This window comes from Pelophylax lessonae (assembly GCF_965119305.1).
Source record: "Pelophylax lessonae genome assembly, chromosome: 7".
NCBI classification, from domain to species: domain Eukaryota; kingdom Metazoa; phylum Chordata; class Amphibia; order Anura; family Ranidae; genus Pelophylax; species Pelophylax lessonae.
In genome coordinates this window covers 77,981,146-78,006,401 of record NC_138774.1, presented here as the reverse complement: position 1 = coordinate 78,006,401, position 25,256 = coordinate 77,981,146, and the positions used below count along the sequence as shown (strand labels likewise).

At 45.6% G+C, this 25,256-nt stretch overlaps 1 protein-coding gene across 1 annotated transcript in view; it reads right to left on the bottom strand.

Annotated features, from left to right (window-relative positions):
* The window catches only part of ALKBH6 (alkB homolog 6), a 54,827-nt gene that overhangs the window by 21,163 nt on the left and 8,408 nt on the right, over nucleotides 1-25,256 (bottom strand). Inside the window, exons 2-4 of the mRNA XM_082263726.1 lie at nucleotides 15,429-15,485; nucleotides 2,794-2,862; nucleotides 1,938-1,998 (exon numbers count right to left, since the gene is read on the bottom strand). Of these exons, the coding sequence (XP_082119852.1) occupies nucleotides 1,938-1,998; nucleotides 2,794-2,862; nucleotides 15,429-15,485 (187 nt within the window). The remainder of the gene's footprint in view (nucleotides 1-1,937; nucleotides 1,999-2,793; nucleotides 2,863-15,428; nucleotides 15,486-25,256) is intronic.

Here is a 25,256-nt window from a genome sequence, read left to right as displayed (position 1 = left end):
TTAAACCTTGAGGACAGCAACGCCAGAAGGTTTGAAGCTGTGTTTGCTTCAAATTATTTTTCTGTGTGAGGCACAGCATTGTGTGACATTGACAGATAAGACCTTGAAGTAGAACTTTAAAAAAAAAAAAAAAAAAAAAAACATATGCGCTGTATTTATAGTTTTGTGCTTAGTCCCTCTGCAAAGTTCCATCTGTTGATCCTGTCAGTGAAATCCACCTAATGCAATTTCCTGTGGTAGCATGAAAACACTGCTCTACTGATCCTGAATTCAGGGTATGGTTGTCATCTTCATGTAGGCTGTGCCTGCTTGCACCATTGGAGCAAGAAAACATTGCAGGAGATGTGGCTATCAGCATGGTCACTGTTGATTGACAAGACTATTTTGTCAACCAACAGCAGACTACACCTAGTCTTACTAACTGCTGACAGCACTGCCTCTGTTACTGAAACCTTCCCACCCTGAGCTACAGTGTCTGGAAGGTGGAGTGAGAGGCACAAATGAAGGAGGATTTTTCTTACTCACGGGGAGTGAAGGGAAGTTTCTTACTTTATAAAGGCCTGTGCATCAATAGCTGGACATTAACTGGATCTGTGCAGACTATCACACAGGAGCCTTTAGATTACCTTTAAAGTGGTTCTAAAGGCTCAAGGTTTTTTACCTTAATGCATTCTCTGCATTAGTGTAAAAAAAACCTTCTGGGTGCAGCCTCCCCTTGCCCCCCTTATACTTACCTGAGCCCCATCTCGATCCAGTGATGTGCAAAAGTGCAGGGGGCAGGGCTAAGCCAAGCTCCGTGTGTGAATGGACAATGTCTATTCACTGGAGAGCAGCTCAGGAGTAAGCCTGCCCGAGTGCCCTCATAGCACCTTGCTATGGGGGCACTTAACAGGCGGGAGAAGCCAGGACCACCGACGGGAGAGCCAAAAAGAAGAGGATCAGGGCTGCTCTGTGCAAAATCATTGCACAGAGCAGGCAAGAATGGTGTGTTTCTTATTTTGGTAAAAAAAAAAAAAATCTTGCCTTTAGAAACACTGAATGTCATTAAGAGCATGAAGGTCAATGTCGATTATCTCCCTTTGAAAATGCTAGTTGTCTAGCGATCATGCTTACCAAGAACAAGTATGCAAATAAAGGAGTTTGGAAATTTTGCTGACTTTTCTATTCGGACCTCTCTCTAAGATCTGTTCTCGGTCAATGACACAAAGTATTGCGGTTGAGGGTTCAGCATTACAGCCAGATAATGAGAATTTTCAGTGGGAGTTCAGCAAGTGCAGCATCTATACGTCTTGCACAAGTTTATTTTACAGGAAAATTGTACTAAAAAAGGGGCTGAAATTCTTTAGGAATATTCCTTTTCTCACTGTCTCTGGCTTTAATACTTTTAGACACTGGTCTGGAATAGACACATAGATCGGGAATATCAGATAAGAGGCAGAACTCCTAATCTGCATACTTCACGACTTTAAAAAGTCTAGAACTGTTGGCTCAGCATCAGAACTAGGCAACTAGTATTTTCAGAAGTCAGCAATGGCAGTCTCTGTCCTTAGTGCAGGTTTCCCTTATCCAGGGTAAACAAATATCTCCCATGGTGCAGAAAACGCAGACATGGGGGCTTCTTACTAATTTTACATGCAAAGAGCCCACAGCATAAAGCTGACATCACTAAGAGGTTTCTCATAGACACCAATCACACTAAATAATCATTTGGGAGTCTGAACCTGATTGGTGATATTGTTTTCACATGTAAGGAGCTGTGTGAAATTTAGCTGCAATAGATTCAAGGACCGATTGACTAATTTTACTAGTTGCCCAAAAGTGTTCTGAAGTGTATGGAGTCTTTCAATCACCTAATAAAGTGGATATTGAAATATATTAAAAAAAAAAAAAAAAAAAAGCAGTAAAAAGGCTGGGACATATCCGGTAATATTACTCACCCCAGTTCTGCAATTTCCTCCCTGACAACTGTGTCCATTTTGGTTTTGGAGCATTGTAGACCTGGGAAGATTAACATGAATACAGTGAGGGGAAATAATGGTAAAGACGTTACATAAAGTAAATCTACAAGTAGAATACATTTCATTAAAGTGTATCTGTACTCAAGAATGTAGGCTGCCATAAGTTTCCTTTAATAGCAGGTAAACACAGGTGCTTACCTAGACCTGTACATGTGTGAGTGCCTTGGAGACATGGAGGATCAATTTATGTAAATATTGGCTTCTAAGAGCCGGTTCACACTGGGGCGACCTGTCAGGCGACCTGGTCGCCTGACAGGTCGCCTTCCATAGAGAAGCTGTGGACCCGTTCTAATAGGAGCGACACAAGTCGTTCCGACTTAGAAAAAGGGTCCGGAGCATCTTTGGGGCGACCCGGAGCGACCTGAATTGACTTCAATTATATGAAGTCCGTGCCGGCCGCTCCGAGGTCGCGGTTCGAGCAGCGCACCGCGACTTGTGAGGTCGCCCCGGCAAGTCGGATCGCTCTAATGTGAACCGGCTCTAATGGTCACTCCTTCTCACCTACAGCACCAAGCCACTGACAACTGAGGCTACTCATCACAGTGATGAACCAAAAGGTAGCTGCAGATAGCTGGGAGAGAAAGGACTGCACTCAATCTTACTTTACTTTAATAATCCCAAAGGATTTTCTTTAATAAAAAAGTAGGAAACTCCTTTATAGGTGGTTTCAAGTCCAAGGATGCGTCACCCTCATCCAGCTTTTGGCCAATCAGCTATTTTGGATGGACTCTACAATAAACCTTCTAAGCAGACCTTCCTTTGAAGCACCTCATACCTGACGAAGTAAATACTCCTCTTCAGCTTCTGTAATGTAGTCAGGGATGTAATATGCTGCGCGAGGAGCCTGTGAGAAAAGAGAGGCATACTTAATCAAAGAGCTGATTACTATGCTATCACAAAGAAGGTTTTACAGCACTTTAAAGGATTAAAAACGCATAACCTAACAAGAAAGACACTAATGGAGCCCCAAGGCTCTAAAAGTTATCCACATGTGGAAGAACTACAAAAAAAAATAAAAAATAAAAAGGGGGCATGCATATTGCCAATTCTTGGCTATCCTTTCTTCAGCCCCAAGCTACAGTCATTCTGAATAATAATTCGATATTATAAGCAGGCAACTATGCTCTCATTGGCTGACTTGAAAAAAGCTCCTCAAGTCTACAGCAGGATCATGGCCTTGAAGAAGAACACACAGTGGCCTCACTACGCATACAGACCATACAAATATTGTGTTGACTGTCAGGAACAGATGTGGAAAAGCTCTTGTTTTACACCAAAACATTTTTCCATCTCTAGTTCTGAATGAAATAGGGAAAGAATGGATTAGGAATGGATCCCCTGCCAGGTTCCTACTGTTTAATGTCCCTTGTGATGCGGTCTCCTCTGACCATTCTAATGCAGTAGAAGTTTATTGAAGCGTGGAGGGAGCTGCGACAGGCACTCATCAAGAGATCCCGTCTATGCCTGCCCTTTCCGCCCAGCTCCTCCATTCACAGAAGCTGTACTATCTCTTCTATGAATGAAAAAGGATCTATGAATGGAGGGGACAGACCTTTCATTTATCTGCCCATTCTCCATTCATAGATCATTTTTTATTTACAGAAGCTGTAGTACATTTTCTATGAATAGAGAAGCTGAGTGGAAAGGGTGGGCAAAAATGGGAACTCTTGATGAGTGACTGTCACAGCTCTGTTGGCTCCATAACCACCCCCCCCCCCTCCCCAAAGATTACAGTGGGAGGGGTGGGGAGACAAATATGAGGAAGATTTCTACTTCTTTTTTTTTTTTCTTTGCGTAAACTTAAGCCTGGTACACACCCAGTGAGTTGAACAAAAAAAACCCCAAAAAACTGTCAGCTCCGGTCAGAGCCACTGTATCCGAAGTACAGCGATCTCCCCCGCTGAGCTGTTGTGTTCTGACAGGGGGGGACCGGTCAGCGTTCTCCACCAATGGCTGGCTAAACGGCCCGAGTTTTGTTGGACCGAGTGCCGGGCGGTTTTTATTGAACTGTCAGCTGGCATTCGGTCTGTGTGTACTAGGCTTTAAAACAGAAGGGGGTCTTAAGCCTGGTACACACTATTCCCTTTTTTTGGGTTGAACATACAAAAAAAAAAAAAAGGGAGGTTGATTCCGATTTTTGTTGAACCAGCTGATGTCACCTGATATTCGGCCTATGTGTATGGGGCTTTAATCAAGTCTTAAACGATGTAGAGGGAATGATCCTCATTGGGCAGCACTCCAAGGAGTGGTAGCCGAAGATTGTCTCTTTGCTCAAGTAGAGACCAGGTCTGCAAAAAAGGAAAATGTCAAAAGCAAAATGTATAAAGTCCAAATGTAACTTTATTCAGGTTCTTATAGCAGAAAAATAACATATTTGGGAATTCAAAGGGCCCCTTTCTTTAGGGCTTTGTATGGTTTAATAGACATCGTACTGGACTGATAAATGTGGAGTTATACTGAGGGGGTGATTAAGCTTAACCAGCATCTGGAGTGATCATACCAATTACCCCTCAGGATTCTTCCAATTTTATCAGTCCACTACACGCTTTGATAGGGACCCCTCAGAACACCAAGGAGTTTAACCACCTCAATACCGGCCTATAGTACATATACGTCCTGAGTTTAAAGCTAAATACCGGTGTTATGGCAGCAGATAGCTGCCATAACCCTGGTATTTTTTTAAACTGCAGGCGAAAGGCTTTCAGATAAGGGTGGTCCCAGCGGTAGATGTGCCGCGAGATCACCCTCCAGGATGGCGGAAGAGGTACCCCCCCCCCCCTCCCGCCCCGTCCCGGTCCTTTTCCCCGCTTACCGGACCCGCCGGCAGCGGGGAAAACGATCGGGTCCCGGATCCTCACAGACAGGATGTCGAGTGAGGGCAAGCTTGCCCTCACTCGACTCTATTGTCTTGGAGGACCGGAGCGACGGCAAACGTCGTTGCCGAGCAACCGACTTAAAGGTCCCTTTTTTTTTTTTTGTTGTCATTTTTTTTTTCCTTTCCAACTTTATTAGTGTACTTGTGAGATCTGAGGACTTTTTGACCCCAGATCTCACAAAAAAGAGGTCCTGTCGTGCCTATTTCTATTACAAGGAATGTTTACTTTTCTTGTATTGGAAATAAAAATGATCAATTTTTTTTTTTTTTTAAAAACTGTGTAAAAATAAAAAATAATAAATAAATAGTAAAAAAAAAAATTAAAGCGTCCTGTCCCCGTTAGCTCGCGCGCAGAAGCGAATGCACACGGAAACCCCGCCCACATATGTAAAACGGTGTTCAAACCACACATGTGAGGTATCACCGCGATCGTTAGAGCGAGAGCAATAATTTGAGCCCTAGACCTCCTCTGTAACTCTAAGATGGCAAACTGTAGAAAATTTTAAAGTGTCGCCTATGGGGATTTTTAAGTACCAAAGTTCGTCGCCATTCCGTGAGCGTGCGCAATTTTGAAGCATGACATGTTGGGTATCTATTTACTCGGCGTAACATTATCTTTCACATTATGGAAAAAAATTGGGCTAACTTTACTGGATTCTTATTTTTTAATTCAAAAAAGTGATTTTTTTCCAAAAAAATTGCGTTTGGAAGACCGCTGCGCAAATACGGTGTGATAAAAAAATATTACAATAATCTCCATTTTATTCTCTAGGGTCTCTGCTAAAAAAAAATATATAATGTTTGGGGGTTCTAAGTAGTTTTCTAGCAAAAACAACTGATTTTAGCTTATAAACACCAAATGTCAAAAATAGGCCTAGTAGGCAAGTGGTTAAACAAAATGAAAGCGTATCCAATCACAAGAACAAAAATGTAATATATTGTAGCTTACTAGTCCTTACATGTAAAGGCTACAATATTTTATTTTTTTTAAAGCTAAATTACATATTCTGCAAGTACAGAAATATTGATGGACGCAGCATCTTAGGATTCTTAACCAGTGGGTTTATACTGCCCCCTACAGGAGTACGACATTAGGCAGAAAAAGAACTTGACTATGCCTATGGGCAGTCCCAGGAGGTATACTCCCCCTCTCTGCTATAGGTACTCAGGTTTGTTACAAGCAGTGTCAGAAATATTAAAACTCAATAGAGGGGTGGGTCTTGTGTCCTTCAATGAACACACAGAAAACTGGATTTTTGACTTACCGTAAAATCCTTTTCTCCTAAGTTCATTGACGGACGCAGCTACTTAGGATTCTTGACTAGTGGGCGATCCCAAAGCAGTGTCAAACATGAGGGGTGGGAACAGCAAAAGAATTCCCAAGGCTAAATCATAGCCAACCAGGCAACAGGGGCTCAAAAAAAAAAAAAAAAACAACTGGAGCCCACCTGAACAATAGTCCCCCAAAGAGAGAACAGACCCTCTAAACAGCAACCTGCAAAACCTTGAGGCCAAAAGAAGCAAAGGTAGATGCCAACACATCCACTTTATGGAAGTGGTCGCCTTGCAAAATTGCGTTTTAGACGCCTGATGATGGAAGGCCCAGGAAGCACTGAGCACCCGAGTAGAGTGCGCCTTTACAGGTAATAGAGGAACCTGACCCTGATCGAATAAGCCTGAGTCAATGTCTGTCTGATCCATCTGGAAATAGTCACAGAAAAGCGGATAGCCCTTTTCTTGGCCCATCCGTGAGTACAAATAGTGAGTCTGACTTCCAAAAAGACCTTGTAGCTGCCAGGTACACTCGAATCGCCCAAACCACATCCAGGGCATGCAACGCAATTTCCTTAGGATGTTTTGGCCTGGGGCACAGGGAAGGCAACACGTCTTCATTCAAATGGAAATCAGAACTGCTTAAGGAAGGAACGACGGGCAGGGATGAAGAACCACCTTATCTTTGTGGACCACCAAGTAAGGGGTGCGTCACGATAACGCCGTCAATTTTGACACCCTGCGATTCCTATGCCGGACCAACGAAAAATGGCTGCCCGACCACACAAACATGGCCGCCGGCTTATACACAATATAGGTTACAACAAAATAGCAGCCCTGTGAGGTTCCACGAGGCTCCCAGGCCAGGAAAGGCACCAGAAGGAAGAGGGGAACTTGTCAGGAGCCCCCACCAGGTACAGTTCCCCCCCTCAGCCACTAGCCCAGTTGGCGGCGACGTACCCTTCCCCAATAAGTACAGCACCATGCCCCAGCCCCAAAAAAACAGCCGAGGGGGCGGGGGTGGACGGGGGGGCTATATGACCCACAGGGACCACCAAAAGACAGGAGGCCTAACAGGAAGGAGGGGAACCCGGGGGTCCAACCGTCCCAGTCCACCCCAAAACCCTCCAAGGGAAAGGGGGGAGGGGGGGGGAGATGACAGCTACTCAGCATCCTGAGAACCTGGTGGGCACCACTCCAGACAGAACCCCTTGCCATATAAATGGGAGGGCAGTCGGCCAGGAGGAACCCTGCACTGCATGCCGAGGCCAGGTTGTATGCGACCATGTAAGACGCTTAACTCACAGGCCAGCCCCCATCTGGTGGCACTATGTCACGACCGACCTAGCACACAGCTGTGGTCTGTGCATGCTCATTGGCCAGACTGGGGTGACCACTGGATCTAGATTATCCAGCCCTTCGCCCAGTCTGATAGTTGATCGTAGATCTCACAGGAAAAAAAAAACAGGAGGAAAAAACTGAATTTTTGTAAAATCTTACCTGTAAAATTCCTTTCTCTGAGTCCTCCGACAGTCGCCGCCTCTTCATATTCGTCACTAATGGGGTTATTGACCTTTGCTCAGTAGGAGTGCTAGGCAACAGAATATATTAATATCAAAGCTTTTAGCATATCCCACCCCCAGGGGGTGGTCCCCTCAGTCAATACCTCCTTGCTTCCTGCATACCAACTCAGTTTCAGTAGAATAGCAGTAGAGTATACAAACCAACCCCAAAAGAGGGGCAGGGGCGGCGACTGTCGGAGGACTCAGAGAAAGGAATTTTACAGGTAAGATTTTACAAAAATTCCGTTTTCTCTTACGTCCTCCGACAGTCGCCGCCTCTTCATATTCGTCACTAATGGGGACGTCCCAAAGCAGTGTAGACATGAGGGGTGGGAAAAAAGCAGCCATGCCTAAAGCAACGCAATACCCACATCAGAGAAAGGAACCTTACCAAAGTAAGAGAACCAACTGGGCAACAGGAAAAAACGTGCTCAACAGGAGCAACAACCCAGGAAAAAACAAGTAACCTAGGGGTAAAAACACCCCAACAGCCAAGGGCCCAAATAAGGGACCCTAAGGCACCGCCGCACTAAGGACTTTACGGCCAAAAGAAGCATCTGCCGATGCCTGAACATCCACTTTGCAAAATTTGGAGAAGGTGTGAACGGACGACCAAGTCGCCGCCTTACACACCTGGGCCACAGAAGCCCAATGATGACAGGCCCAAGACGTACTCAGAGATCTGGTAGAGTGCGCCTTCACAGGCACAGGAGGAACCTTCCCCCTCAAAGCATAGGCCTGCTCAATGGTCTGTCTGATCCATTTGGCGATGGTAGAAGCCGACGCCGCCATGCCCTTCCGAGGTCCCTCAGGAAGGACAAAGAGAGAAACCGACTTGCGAAAGGATTTTGTCGATGACAGGTAAACCCTGATCGCCCTAACAACATCCAAGGAATGTAAAGCCACCTCCTTCGGATGCTTAGGCTTTGCGCAAAGCGAAGGCAAGACAATGTCCTCATTGAGGTGAAATTCAGAAATTCTCTTCGGAAGAAAAGATGGGTTAGGTCGCAAGACCACCTTATCCAAGTGAATCACCAAATACGGAGACTTACAGGACAAGGCCGCCAGCTCCGACACCCTGCGAGCCGAAGTAATCGCTACTAAGAAGGCAACCTTCTTGGACAACAAAGACAACGAGATCTCCCTGATATTTTCAAAAGGAGCATGTTGCAACAGGGACAGAACAAGGTTCAAATCCCATGGAGGCAAAGGCTCCCTCCTAGGAGGGACCAAATGTCGCACCCCTTGAACAAAGGTGCTAACCAAAGAGTTAGACGCCACAGGACGTTGAAAAAGAACGGCCAGCGCAGAAATCGGACCCTTAATTGTGGCCAACGCCAAACGCTGGTCCACGCCCGTTTGAAGGAAAGCCAACACTCTCGATACCGAGTATGAGCGAGGGGAATACCCCCTGGACTCCCACCAGGCAAATACGCCTTCCAAGTACGGTAGTAAATCTTCCCTGAAGAGGCCTTCCTGGCCTTGATCAAAGTGGGAATGACCTCGGGGGAGAGACCCCTATCCTTCAGGACCTAGCTTTCAACAGCCAGGCCGTTAAAGCCAGCGACTGTAAAGCAGGATGAAATATCGGTCCTTGAGACAGGAGATCTTCTCGAAGTGGCAGACGCCACGGAGCGTCGACCGCCAGATTCACGAGATCTGCGTACCAAGACCGGCGAGGCCAGTCCGGTGCCACCAGAATCACCGTTTTCGGTTCCGAGGCCAACCTGCGAAGGAACCTGGACAGCAGCTGAATCGGTGGAAAGGCATACATCAGGCGATACTGATGCCAGGACGTCACTAACGCGTCCGAGGCGTCTGCCCGAGGATCGCGCGTCCTTGCCACGAACCTTTCCACCTTGTCATTTAGACGAGACGCGAACAGGTCCACATCTGGGGACCCCCACTTCGCGCACAACATCTGGAAGACATCCGGGTGAAGGGACCATTCCCCCTGGTCCAGGGTCTGGCGGCTCAGATAATCCGCCTGCCAGTTTTCCACCCCCAGAATGTGAACTGCAGAAATCGCCGGGACGTGCGTCTCGGCCCAAGACAGAATGTTGGCTACTTCCCGAGCCGCCCGGGCACTCCTGGTGCCCCCTTGGTGGTTGATGTAGGCCACCGCTGTGGCATTGTCCGTCTGCACCCGAACTGGACGGCCCTGAAGCCTGTCCGTCCAACGCAGAAGACAGAGATTTATCGCTCGCAATTCCAGAATGTTGATCGGAAGGGAGGATTCCTCCTCCGACCAAGTACCCTGGGCGGACAAAACGCCCAGAACACCACCCCAGCCCGACAGGCTGGCATCCGTGGTGATCACCGTCCATGACAAGGGACGAAAAGACTTGCCCCCCCCGACACCGCCGGGGACTGGAGCCACCACAAAAGACCCCTTCGGGTGTGGCGGCTCAACGAAATCCGCAGATCCAGAGATTGCGGACGCCCGTCCCACACGGCCAGAACCTCCGCCTGAAGCTCCCGTGTGTGAAACTGGACGAAGGGAATCGCCTCAAAGGCCGAAACCATCAACCCCAGACACCTCATACACGTCCGGAGGGACGAGCACTGATTGTCCCTGAGGGACCTGACTTCGCACTGAAGTGTCCGAAGCTTGTCTTCCGGCAGGAAGACCTTCGCCTGAACAGAGTCCAGAATCATCCCCAGGTAGGGAAGACGAACCGACGGACACAACGTCGATTTTGGAAAATTTATCGTCCAGCCGAATTCCTGCAGAGTCTGCATCGTGATGGACAGATCGTTCACCAGACCCTGACTGGTCGCGGACCGAATCAGGATATCGTCCAGATACCCCAAGACAGAGATGCCCTGGGCTCTCAGTAAGGCCAGAACCGGCGCAAGCACCTTGGTGAAAACCCGCGGAGCCGAAGCGTGACCGAAGGGTAACGCCACGAATTGATAATGATCCTCCGCAATGGCAAATCGAAGGTACCTCTGGTGACCCTCGAAAATGGGGATGTGTAGGTACGCATCCTTCAAGTCGATGGAGGCCATGAATTCCCCCGGAACCAGGGCAGCCACCACCGAGCGCAGGGATTCCATGCGAAACTTGCGAACCCGCACAAAGCGGTTCAGAGCTTTCAAGTCCAGAATCGGACGTACCTTGCCCTCCTTTCTGGACACAGTGAACAGATTGGAATAGAACCCCCGAAATCTGTCCCGATGAGGCACCGGAACCACCACTCCCTGGGCCCGCAGGTCCCGCACCGCCAGGTGCAGATCCTGCAAGCGCTCCGGAGTCAGCTGAAGGTTTGAGGGGAAAAATCTGCCCGCCGGCCGAGAGAGAAACTCGATCTTGTATCCAGATCGAACGATTTCCTGAACCCACCTGTCCCGAATGCGGTCCAGCCAGGGTTGAAGAAAACCGAGCAAACGTCCCCCCACCCCAGAAACGGGTGAGGGCGCCCCTTCAGGCCGCATTGTTATGGGCAGCGGATCCGGACTGGCCGGACTTCTGCTTACCCGCCCACGGCTTCTTCTGGGAGCCTTGGCCTTTGAAGGGCTTGCCCTTATAGTGCGACCGAAAGGCACGAAAGGACCCCTGAGAGAGCCTAAACGAAGCATTCTTCTTACCACGAACAAACTTAGTCTTGTGAGATTGGGGCAAGAGAGTGCTCTTACCCCAAGAAATACCCTTTATCAGAGTATCCAAAGATTCGCCAAAAAGGCGGGATCCCGCGTAGGGCAAATTTGCCAGAGTCTTGCGAGAAGATTGGTCAACCGACCAACATTTGAACCATATCAGGCGATGGTTCAAGACCGCCACACTAGAAAGGCGCGCCGCCAAAGGGACTAAATCCAAGTCCGCATCACACAAATACATGACACCCTGATGAATCTGATCCACCATAGCCAAAGTTGTCGGCGGGGCAGAGTCAGCCACCAGAGTGCGCTTGAGCATCTGCGTCCAATCCGCAATAGCCTGGGCTGCCATTATGGAAGCAAAAATAGGCTTCAGCATAGAGCCAGCAACCGTATAAGCATGACGGGCCAGAGATTCCAATCTCCTGTCCGTCGGGTCCCGGAACACCGGGGTATCCTCAGCAGGGATCGCAGTTGATTTATTCAAAATCGCCACCGCGTGATCCACCTGAGGCGGTACACACCAACGCTCATCAGTAGCCGGTGTAAAGGGATAACGCAGCTTGAACCTACTCGGCACAGCAAAAGGCTATTTTAAATTGCGCCATTGCTCATCAACCGCGCGCTGAAATTCCGTAGAGCAAGGAAAAACCTGCGATGTTTTGCGTTTTCTCTGCGTCCCATAAGAGGACATCAAAGCAGGAGGACATGGTTCATCCTGCAAATACAGCGTTTGCTTGATAGAAGCAACCAACTCATCCATGAGTGCAAGCTCTTCAGACGAGCCAGGGGGAGAATTATCAACCCCTTCCACCTCAGCCACCCCGTCAGACCCCACAAGGTCTAGGGATGAGTGAGACCCTGAGAAGGGCACTCCAGCCATAGCAGCCCCATCGCCCTCTGAATCAGAGGAAATAGACACCCTGGGCCGTTTTGTGGATCGATTAGCCACCAGCATCTGCACCTGAGCAGCTAAGTTTGCCACAATAGTGGCCAGATCAGCCCCCTTGGGGGAAGCAGCAGCCCCTTGGCCCCCCACCAAGGTGGGAGGAAACTTGCAATCCTGAGAATCCATGCCCCAGCAAATTAATTAATAAAGGGTACTGCCCCTTTAAGATCGCGGCGAGCGCTGCCCACCGCACCCACTGACCCCCACAGGGATAAGAAACTGGGCAAGGAATACAGAAAAAAAAAGGAGATATAAAACCTGGAGAGCTCACACAGGCTGCTGCACCGATCGCTGTCCCAGAGGAAAAGGAAGTGATGCAAGACTGACCGCCCCTATGAAGCCTCTGTAAGGCTACACAAACATGGCCGCTCGGCTGAGGACAAAACCCTGGGCAGAGAAAATGGCGCTGACATGTGGGATCGATCGCCGCCCAAAATGGAGGCATTTGGCGCCAAAAACGTGTGCAGTACCTCACAGGACCTGCCACCATAATTTTTGCCCCAGCGATCGCCGCACAGCATGTCTAAAATCCTACTGCTTCATATGACACCCAGCAGAGCGGGAGAGCCCCCCCCCCCCCCCTCACAGCCCACACACACAGGCAGCAAGTGCACACAGGAGCTGAAAGGGAGCACAGCAGACACACAGACATGCAGGGTCACACAGTCCCAGACTGATACCCAAAAAAGACAGGTCCCCACATAGAGATACACTTACCAGTCCGGATGGCGTGGGGAGCCTGCTCCAGCGACCAAACCGCAGTACTGAGGACAGGGAGTGTCGCAAGCATGACGCAGTGGAGTTGCGGTGCGAAACCGCAATGGCATCCAGTGAGGTAGCCACCTCACCGATAGCATCCCTGCAGCGAACAGGGATGGGTCGTTCAATGTGCCAGGGCAAAACCTAAGCTGAACGCTCGATGGCAGGCTGGGAAGCCCCTGGCCCTGAGCCCTAGGATCCAGGGTGGCCAGACTGAGACCCAGCTCCGCACAATCATCTTCATCAGAAGAACTAACTAACGCTGAAAATAAACAGCTAAGTAAAAGAAAGAGAAAAAACTTCAAACAAAATCAAAAAAAGAGAAAAGTGGCTGAGACTAAGAGCCCCAGCACAGGAACAGCCTGCACTCCTGAGCTAGGCATATGAAACTGAGTTGGTATGCAGGAAGCAAGGAGGTATTGACTGAGGGGACCACCCCCTGGGGGTGGGATATGCTAAAAGCTTTGATATTAATATATTCTGTTGCCTAGCACTCCTACGGAGCAAAGGTCAATAACCCCATTAGTGACGAATATGAAGAGGCGGCGACTGTCGGGAATATGAAGAGGCGGGACGTAAGAGAAAAGCGGTTTAAAAAGAAAAAAATGCCAGGAGCAGAGATCCCAGCAAGGAACTAGGTCCTTACTGTGGACTAGGCAGTGGACTAGGCATGCCTATAGCATGGAGAGGAGGGGGGGTTGACTATACCTCCTGGTACTGCCCATAGGCGTAGTCGAGTTTTTTTTCTGCCTAGTGTCCTACTCCTGTAGGGGGCAGTATAAACCCACTGGTCAAGAATCCTAAGGAGCTGTGTCCATCAATGAACGAAAGAGAAATACCGGTCGAATACAGAAATTCAGTGTCCTCGTAACTTCCTGTGCACCAAACTGAAATCTCAGACAAATTGTTTTTTGCCTTTCCAATTCTCTTATGTGGACTAGAGCAGCCATTTTCAACCAGGGTGCCCTGAGGTTTCTTTAAGTGTTCCTTGACAAAATTCCCTTAAAAATTTCCCCAAAATGATATACAGGCTGGCTTGTGGATAAAGCTGCCTTTTAGTTACACAAAGGCAAAGGTTTCATTGGGCACCATTACAAACTTCTTGAGGGCACCTTAGCTAAGTGATGGAGAAAAATATAGGGAGAAGAGAAACATTTAAATTCTAGTCAGTACCAGGTTGAAAAAGTGCATTTGCTATTGAAGAATAAATCACTTCTAACATTGGGTTTCCTACTTGTGTGGATGTTGCTGTGTTGTGCAAAACTAATAGTATAGTTTTTACATTTTAGAATGGGGTGCCTCAAGACTGTCCATAATTTTTAAAGGGTGCCTCGACTGAAAAAAGGTTGAGAAGCACTGGACTAGAACACCTCCCCCCCCCCCTATGTAATGGAGAAGAGGAAAAGGAGAGGTCTCCTATAGTCCTCGCAACCTTCCTGTCCCAGGATGACAATGCTGCTGCTCCGCTAGATACGTTACAGCAAGTGAGTGCTGTCACCCTGAAACAGGTGTGCTATTTGCAGAGATGTATAGTAACTAAGTAGAACTACTTCACTACTGTACTTAAGTACCGAAAGGCGGTATCTGTACTTTCCTAGATTAGAATGTTTTTCTCCTACTTCCACTTTTACTTCACTACATTTTTTCAATGATTTCAATATTTCTACTCCGATATTTTTTTTTGTGCTGCATAGTTACTCGTTTCTATTATAAAAATTACCACTGCCAGAACAGTAGATGGCAGATTTCATGAAGCTCAAAACATGTGTATTATCAGCGCATACGAAAATAAAAGCTACTGTATGTATAAATAAAAGCTGCATTTGAAATAATAAAAAACAATATGATGTTCAAACTTTTGACTTCTTTCTTTAATAACTACATAACACAGTACTTGTACTTTTACTTTCAGTACTTGAGTAGCAAAATTTAAAAAAAAAAACTACTTGCAATACTTAAGTACAAAAAATGTTGAATACTTTAGTACTTCTACTCAAGTAACTTTTTGATCGAGCACTTCCACTTCTACTCAAGTCAAAGTCACTTTTTGATCGAGCACTTGTACTTTTACTCAAGTATGGGTTTCGAGTACTTCATACAACTCTGGCTATTTGCAGGATAACTTGGGCAAAATAAAGGTAAAAGCCTGCAAATTAACTAATGCAGCCATCACATATAAGGACTGGTAAGCTGCAATAGATCACATTTTTGTTTTTGAGTTTGGATACGCTTCAAATCTAGACTTTATACATTTTTGTTTTGGGGCTTTCCTTCTTGCAGACCCAGTGCCCATTACAACAATAAATATTTATCAGTATATATCATACCACGCCTCAGACACCCACAATGTAACAAACTTTGAAACTACTGGCACACAATAAATTTAGGTGTACCTGGTTTATGAGGTGCGTCTCCAGATCAGCTGCTGTGAGAGTGGATTGCATCTTCTCCTAAAAGAGTTCAGATCATGGAAAACAATAGAATTGAGATTTTCCACTTAAAACTCAAAACAATTTTAAATTCAAAACAAGTTTACAATCTGTCCAAAGTTCCCCACACGTTACAATCTGACTGTACAATCTCCTTTAGATTATGAAACACTCTGCAATGCAAGGGCCTGCCTGATTGGGTACAGTTTGATAGGATAAAGGTAGGTGCTCATACTACATAGTTTTGGTAAATCTAAACCTGATCATTCAAAGACTATATGGTTGATTGTAACAAGTATGGCGACCATTGAGCTGACCACAAATATTACAATCTGACTGTACAATTTCCTTGGTTCACACTGACTCGACTTGGGATCCGACTCGTGAGACCCCAAATCGCATTACATGTGAAATCCCACGTTAGCCAATGAGAGCTGTCTTAATTAGCATTACTGAAGTTGCTCCGATTTTAGAAAAAGTTCCTAGTCGACTTCTTTCCTAATTGTGGCCAAAGACTTTAATGGAAGTTGCCTCATCTATATAGATGTGATTTGGAACCGACATTACAGGAAGATTACCCAGGCATTCCTGAAAGTCGCATCAAAGCAGTACTCAAATCGTCTGGCAAAGTTGCAACGTAGGTTGCAGTAGTGTGAACCCATTCTTTTTTTTATGTTTTTATTTATTGCTTTTGACAAAAAAGTATTTTACCGCGCAGGGCGAATTGCAAAACTACCACCGCCACATGTGGCGTAGTACAAAACAATCAGTGGGAAGGACCCACGTGAACCCCCATCAGGTTCGCCACTCATCCGGGAACACCTTCGTTTGAGGATATGCGTCTCCCTCAGAAGACATATGCAATCTCATCATTCTATTACAAGTCTGTGACTTCAGATGAAAAGTGTGACTGTGGACCCATTCTTAAGGTGGCCATAGCCTGTACAATCTCCTTATGGGGGCCCAAGACTGTACAATCTCCTTTAAGGTGGCCAAAGACATAGCAAATTGTAATTGATTTAGGTACGGGTCTTCAAAGAATAAAATATCAAACTATGTTATTCTCTAGGTGAGAAGTTAGGTGCAAAAAAAAAAAAAAAAACATGTTGAACTGTAAAAGAGGGAGAGGGGATGAGGCAGGACAACCTTATATTTTAAAGCGGAGTTCCACCCAAAAGTGGAAGTTCTGCTCTAAGTACTCCTAACCCCCTGATATGCCACATTTGGCATGTCATTTTTTTGGGGGGGAGCAGGTACCTAGTTTTGACAAGTACCCACTCTCGCTCGGAGCACCCTGAGCCGAAGTTCTCCTCTCTCCCTCCAATCTTCTGGGACACATCACAGGTCCCAGAAGATGGCCGGCCAATCAAGACGCGCAGCACGACTCATGAATGCGCAGTACACACCCAGGTGTGAAGCGGCAAGATGTCACAGCCCGGTGCCCTCACTAGTGATGCCGGCACCACTGGGACCAGAGGGAGAGGATAGAGACTTCGGGCGTCCGCATCGCTGAACCGTGGGACAGGTGCGTGTGTTTATTAAAAGTCAGCAGATACATTTTTTGTAGCTGCTGACCTAATAAAAACACAGAAAAGGCTGGAACTCCGCTTTAAAGAGTTTGTAAACCCAATCACATTTTTTTTGTCAACCTGAAAGAGAAACACATAATGAGCTAGTATGCAACGCATACTAGCTCATTATGAAACACTTACCTTAAAACGAGCCCCCGCCGTGCCGCCCGCTTACCTGTATGACGGGCGACATGTCCAGTCGCCCGTCTTCCGGGATCGCGGCATCCGGCCATCTGATTGGCCGGAGCCGCGGTGACGTCACTCCCACGCACGCGCGCGGGAGCCGACAGTCACGGCACGGGGCTTTGAAGGAACGGCACCAGCGGCCGTTCCTTCAGAGCTTCTGTTGATCTGTATCACTCGTTTTCACTGAATATTTGGTTTCATTGTGCTTATAATAATTACATCTCCTCACTACATGTGATTTCCAATGATTGTTCCCATTAACAACAAATAATTGGTTTCACTCAGATTAATCCGTGAAACATAAGTTGACCTTCTCATCCAACATCGTGTTGGCCTATGATATATATCCTCTACACAAATGATATACTAATCATCTAGTTACACAAAAATGATATTTTAATCTTTCGGGTTTAAAAAAATCTTTTTGACCTTTTCATCCAACATCGCCAATTTCTTTTAACAACAAACTGTGTTTGTATTAGTTTTTAGAAATATATAATAGTTCACAATATCCAATCATCCCTTATTACAAACACGTTTTTACATTTTTATTTCCATTATTATGTTTTTAAACTATATGTCCATTAAAAAAGATTGTTTGTCTTAATCGGGAATGTATGCTGCAGCAAGATCGAGCATGATGATGTGTAAGCCGTTGATTACATCCTCTAACCAGCCGGGCTGAAATGCCAATTTGCAGGCGGACATGTGATTGGCTGCGAGGATGTCTCCAGCTATAATTGGACTGAGGAGATGACTGACGGGCACCGTTCCCGTAGACGTCCAATGACGAAACGCGTAGGTTGGAACCAAACGTCAACGTCGCTTCCGGTCTGCAGCTCGCCGTGTGTGGAACGCGGAAGCTCCCTCGGCGCTGCATACACTTTTCTGAATCGATCTGCTACAGCCCAAGCGTGAGTCACTACTGCTCCCTTTGTAATTTAATATTACATACTACGCTAAGAGGTTTTTTCCCCTTACTCAGATGGGATCCATCGGTCCGTAAGGATAGATAGGGGTCAGATCTGGGAACTTTTCCATAACCTACCCTATGCAGCCAGTATTATTACCTTGCTGAGGGGTAAGTGCAACCTCTAGTGGAAGTGGGAACATAGCGATTTGAAGCTCACCATCACATTTATTTCTTTACTCCAATTTGATTGACCACTCATATGAAATTTGTTTACCAATATTTATTAATATGTATTACTATTTGTACCATACTTGTCACAATATTAAATATATTCACCAGCACTTTTGCAATTTTTTTAACTATCCGGCCATTTATAGTGTTTTAATTTGCACATTTATCCTGCATGATCATCCTTCTTGCACATACTTTACTCTTTGCACTAGCACCTTATTTTGCACATTTATTCATATATGGTCTGGTTTTTATTATACACATAAAAGGTAGCGCCGATTCCAACCACTTCTCCCCCTTATATATGTTCCTTCAGAGCGCATGCGCCAGTGATGTCACTGGCTGCATGTAAGGTAAATATCTCCTAAACGGTGCATGTTTAGGAGATATTTACAGTACCTATATGTAAGCTTCATCATAGGCTTACCTATAGGTACAAGTTACAGAGGAGGGTTTACTTCCTCTTTAAGGTGTGGAGTTAAAGTACTGAAGCAAGAGGGTGAGCATAACAGCAACATAACATCGTCATTGGCAGCCTTCAGAAATGCGTAACGTTAAATAAAGACCTGTCGAGTGAAAAACACGCAGGCCGGCATTTCCATCTTAAAATGCTAGTTGCCCGTCTGTCATGCGGACTCTCCTGGGTCAGTACTTTGTCACGGACGCTTGATATGCTCCGATTTTCCAAATATGCACACTTATTCTGGGTCAGCAAACTGAAAAGTTTAAAAGCTAGACAGTGCGCACAGCATGTTCAGAGCGTGGTCAGCAATGGAAGCACTGGGAATCAGTTGGCTGTGACTTTCCTCAGAGTTTTTTTTTTTTATCACAGCTGTGTCACTCTACCAGGGAGCACAGAACATTCCCATTATACCATCCCCTGACTACTTGGTTTAAAAGTTATACTAATTTTCATTTATAATCAGTAGTTATCAAAAAATATTCACTTAAAAGTAATTGAATCCAATGCTGGCCAAACACATAATAAATAATCTGATCACTCGATATCGCACTCTCTTGGATGAAAGAATTGGATTGTCCATAAATCACAAATGTTTTTTTCAATCAATAAATGAGCACGTGTACTGAAAGGGAGTGATTGATTGTTCCTGGCAAATCCAACCTTTACCGTGACAAATAACGGTTTCTGAGCAAAGCATATTGGAAACAATCATATTTATGTTCTATTGTTATGATTGCTGGGCATCTGACTAGAAGAACATCCACCCAAGAAAGCAGACCTTCAATCATGATTAACACATACCATCCTCCTGATTCTAACCCCTCCCTATTATTTGCAATTTTTTGGGGTAGCAAGTAATCTTTTCCACTTACTCATTTCACACCTCGGAGAGGATGAGGAAGCCTCCTGAGATAATATCACACATCCCAGGAGGCTTCAAGCCTTTTCCTCTATGGAGGCTACCCATTGCTAGCCTTTATTCAGCCCTTGGGGGACTATTCCTTGCAGCGATGCCAACGATAAGGTGCCATTCCTTCCACTGACAGCAACATTGTAGCATAATTATACTGATATAAACTAGTGATTGACCGATTATCGGCAACACCGACATATCGGTGGCCGATATGCATTTTCCCCGATATATCGGAATTGGCCCATTGGATTTATCGATATTGACGATATTTCGGGAAAGTGTTGTACCGGAGTGATGTCTGCAGCTAGAGGCATCACCCCGGTACCGGCATCCATAGCTGACGGTTGGCTGTGTTGTAATGACAACAAATACGGCTGAGAAACCGCTCGGATGTCATTCCAAGGAGCGGGAAGGGACGTCCTCCCCCTCCTGCGGCTCGACCGAGTCTCCCGTCCCACCGGGAGACCCGGGCATCCTACCTGCAGGGCCGTCAAAGAGAAGACACAATCAAAGCCACATTCGGCTCTAACCGGGTCTCCATTTTTTTTAAATTCGGCACCGAGTACCCGGAAGTGATGTCCTGACATGACATCACTTCCGGGTACTGGCGGCGCCAAATTCAAAAAAGTACAGCATTCAAAACACCCAAACTTGGCATTTTGAATGCCTTAAGTGCAGAGGAGGGGTTTGGGGTCTTTTAAACCCCCAGATCCCTCCACCACAGTACCTGTAGACATTAAAAAAAATATATATATATTATTTTTTAATGTCCGAAAATATCGGCCAATACCGATATCCCATGACCAAAACATTGGTATCGGCGTAAAAAAAAAGATATCGTTGATCAATAATAAACGATAGGGCAATATTTCTCCCAACAACGGGGCATTAGTCCTCCACCTGACACCAAAAATGGGGCACTATTCCCCCCCCCCCCCCCGACACCAAAGATGGGGCATTATTCCCTTAACTGACACCCAACAGGGGACTATTCCTTTAACACACACCAACAACGGGGCGCTAATACTTTAATGGACGCCAACGATGGGGCACTATTCCTTGCAGTGATGCCAACGATAAGGCGCCATTCCTTCCACTGACACCAACATTGGGACATAATTCTACTGATAAAAACGATAGGACACTGTTCCTCCCCCTCCCCCTGACACCAAAGATGGGGCAACATTGCTCCCACCAACGCCAACGACAGGATGCTATTCCTATGACACCAATGATGGGGAAAAATTCCTTTAACGGAAATCAATGACGGTGCACTATTCCTTTAATGGAAACCAAAGGCGGCGCACCATTACTTCCCCTGGCATGAATGATGGGGCACTATTCCTTCTACTGACATCAATGATGGGGCACTATTCCTCATCCCATTAGGTCATTTTCTACTCCCCCAGGCCAAAGTCCGGCCCACCTAAAGCCTGGAGGACAATAAAAAGGACCTTTGTTTAAAGTGGAACTTTAGTCAGAAAATAAAGTCCTGCTAGATCACTTCAGACTGGCCCCTTTTGTAGGCAGAACTATGTAAAACAATGAAAATTGGCCTCTACTGTTTATAATCCAGTAATACACTGTATCACCCTGCCCTGCACATGCTCTGTTGCTCTCCATTTTTAGTCACTGCTGAGTTTGTAGAGGCTGATCTGCTGATAGTCTTAAAGTCTCCTAATCTTTACAGCCAAGGAAGCTGCATATGTGATCAGTTATTTCAGCAGTCATTTGATAGTTTTGACAGTTTGGTTGAGGACACAATCAACTCAAATTGTTTTTTTGAAACCGATAAATCAATGGGTTTAGTTCCGCTTTATGAGTCACTGCTGGGGCAATGCTGGCAACAATATACAGCACACACTAATTTGGTAGCATAATTATTAATGAAGAGTGTATGTTTCTTGCTAAAGAACAACATTTTTTCAAGTTGTTCTGCTTTAAAAATTTTGGTGACATCTACTCTAGAGCTACATTCACGAGTGGCCAGACGCGGATAGTCTACTGTGTTCAGAGGTGACTACATTCTGGATGCATCTACTCTGTGCTCTGGCCAACTACAAACTGACCAGTTTGTGTGCGGTCAAAACTACAAATTTGACAGCCGCCACTGACCACACACAGAGTGTGGGGTTGAGACAACTAATAAATTAATCGAAAACGAATTGATTATGAAAATAGTTGTCAACTATTTTCATAATCAATTAGTTGGCCTGCATACAGAATGTATTTATTGTTTTCAGTTTAGGAAATACAGTGCAGCACACATACAGCTCAGTACACCATCCATACGTGGCAGTAAGTGCCTGAGAACTTGTGAATGTGAATGGCAGGAGCAATGCCTCATGGGACATGTAGTCCTGGGCAGGAAGTGAGTTGTTCTAAAGACAGAAGGTTTTTTTTTTACCTTGCTATAAGGGCACTCTATACTATACTTTTCAGCTTGCTATTGGGGCAGTCTGAAGGCAGGAGAAGCCATAAGCGTCAGCCGGGGACCCCAGAAGAGGAGGATCGGGGCTTCTCTGTGCAAAATCATTACATAGAGCAGGCAAGTATAACACTGTGCAGGGAAGATCAGCATCTGAACCCAGAGAAGGTGAAGGCTGATAGACTGGAGGTAATATAAGGCATTACCATTACATTTAAAGTAAACTTTTACCAATATTGTTCATTATTATCGCACTTACATTTAGATGATGAAAATTTCGCTAAACAGACAGATTATTGTATGGATTGCTCGGCCGCCTGCAGTGCAGACCGAGCAGCGTGACGGTACAGCCCTCCACCCTATGCGTGCCGCATTTCCCCAAAAACTGGCGTCCACTGGGATTGGAGTACTCCCAGCAAAGTCTTCATCATCTAAATGTAAGTGCAACCCTTTATGTTTTAAATAAAGGTTTCAAGGTATTTCAAAGGTTTAAAAGGTAATGCACTATCGGCTGCTCTGTTTCCGATTTGAATTCCATCTGGTTTTCCTGGTGTTACTGCGTAGAGTCTGTGGCTAACACTGGAAGCTACTGCCGGATCTCGGAGTGGTGTAGGAGTGGTGTTTTTGTCCTGCAGTTCTGAGCGATACTTGCTGTATTGATGAACATCCCACAGCTTTGCTATCGAATTTATGTTTCTATGAGCCCATTGATACTCTGTATCTGGTAAGCAGCCACCTTATTGTGAGCACACAGGGGATCTGCATGCAGCACTCGAGGGGTTAAATAAGTGAATCACCTTTACCTTGATTGCAGTCTGAAATCCTATGGACTTACCTGAAAATTTCACATTCTAAGAGTCGGTTCACACTATGGAGACACGACTTCGGGGCGACTAGTGAAGTCGCCGTGCACCGCGACTTCGGCGCGACTTGCACGGACTTCACATTATGGAAGTGAATGCAAGTCGCTCCGACTTCGGTCAAAAGTAGTGCAGGAACCTTTTTCTAAGAACGGTTCCCATAGCACAGAAAGGAGCACGACTTGTCAGGCGACCAAGTCGCCTGACAAGTCGCGGTAGTGTGAAACGGCAGTTAGTTCAGATCCACCTGTCAGTTTTTTTGGCGGATCTGAACGGTCCCCCCCATGCATCTCTACGGGGCATCGGATGTCCACCGACATCCGATCCAATCTGTCAAATCTGGACGGATGGAAACCCTATTTTCCATCCAGCGAATTGGATGAGAATGGACAGACAGTCCGTTCCCATCCGATTCCCCCATAGAGATGCATGGGGACCTGACAGCTCTGTCTCCACACAAAGCGCGGAGACACAGCTGTCATCCTCCTGCTCAGCGGGGGATCGGCGGATCAATCCCCCCACTGAGAAAAACGGAGTCCGCCTGATGGACGCCGTGTGTGAAAGGACCCTAAGAGGCTTCTTACTTTGGACTTTTTTCACCTCACTCAGTACTTCATTCCTTTACCATTTTTGGTTTAATTGAAAATTCGTTGTTTTTGCAAGACTTTTATTTGTATACATTTTTAATTTTTCTTTGTAGCAATTTTTGTGTCACTATATAGTCTAGGTCAGTCATGTCCAAAGTCCGGCCCGCGGGCCAGTTGCGGCCCGTCCTTTAGTTTTATACGGCCCCCTGAGACACTGCTGACTTTAAAATGCCTTTCTCTCGGGGACTCCTCACATCCCCGCCCTGATGCCGATGCAATGGCTCGGGGGCGGGGCCTCTGGCCTCCCTCGGCAGCTCACGAGTCCCGCTCGATAGTAATGGTTCAAATGTCAGGCATAATGGTCGGCCCTCACGCATGTTCACTTCATCAAATCTGGCCCTCTTTGAAAAAAGTTTGGACACCACTGGTCTATGTATTTGATCGCCTTTTCTATTAGCGCACCTTCATATATCAGTTTACTAAACATCTTGGCCTGGTTCACACCAATGCATTTTTTTGTGCTTTTTGCAGAAACGCACTATAGTTCATTTAACATGATTTCCTATGGGACACGTTCACATCTATGCTTTTTTTCAGCCGCTGCGTATATGGAAAGGGTCAAGGACTTTTTTCCAGTGCAAAAACTGTGCTTTTTTTGCTTATTTGGTTCAATAGACTTCAATGGAGAAGCTGCCGAAAAGTTTGTGCTTTTTGGCTTTTTTGCCGCCATTAGCATTTTTTTAATACAACAACAAATTGGCCAAAAAAGCATAGAGAATGCAAAAAAGCAAATCCCAGCAAAATTGCTTGTGCAAAAATGCAAAACACACACCAAAAATGGATCAAAAGCAAACTACATAGGTGTGAACGAGCCTTATGCTGACCATACACATTCTGACGAGAATATTCATACAAAAAATCTTTGTACATTCGATGAATGAAAGAATGTCGTTTGAAACTTTTACTTGTTTTTAACCTTCAGTTTTAAAATGAATGTAATTTCTGAATGAAAACCACATACACTGTGTGAAAATTCCTTTTACCAAGAAGTTTTCTATTCTGCTCCTTCGAATTTTCCTGTCACTGTGGTCGAAAACAAACGTCGATTTGACCCCACTAACAATTAGAAAATCGAATGAACATTCTTAAAATTAACATTTTCTTGAAGGAAGACATTGGTTTTGGATCTTCTGAAAGGCAGAGGAGGAAGAATCAGTGACACAGAGTTCTCTTTCCTTTATGGATGGTCTTCTTCACTATTATTCACTTGGACTTTTCTTTTACTTTTTTTTTTGTATTATAGAAGCATATGGTGTTACACAGACATTTTAACTTGTTATGTTGCACAGTTAATTTTATTCTGATATGTTCATGTTATTTATGGTGTACTGAACACATTAGCAAGCGCTGTTATCTGCTTGGAGAAATATAACCGGTAGAATTTTTTTTCTATCATTGTTTTTGTACGGTAAGCATAAGTGACAGCAGGCGCAGGTAGCTTTTACCAAGCCACCTGCCTATGACAAGGGAGTCTGTCATACATAATAGATTACAGTTCCTTTCTGAAAATCAGCAAAACAGTCATTTTTTTTCTTTTTTCAAATAAAAAATGTGAACTCTGAGTCTGATGATATTTACCA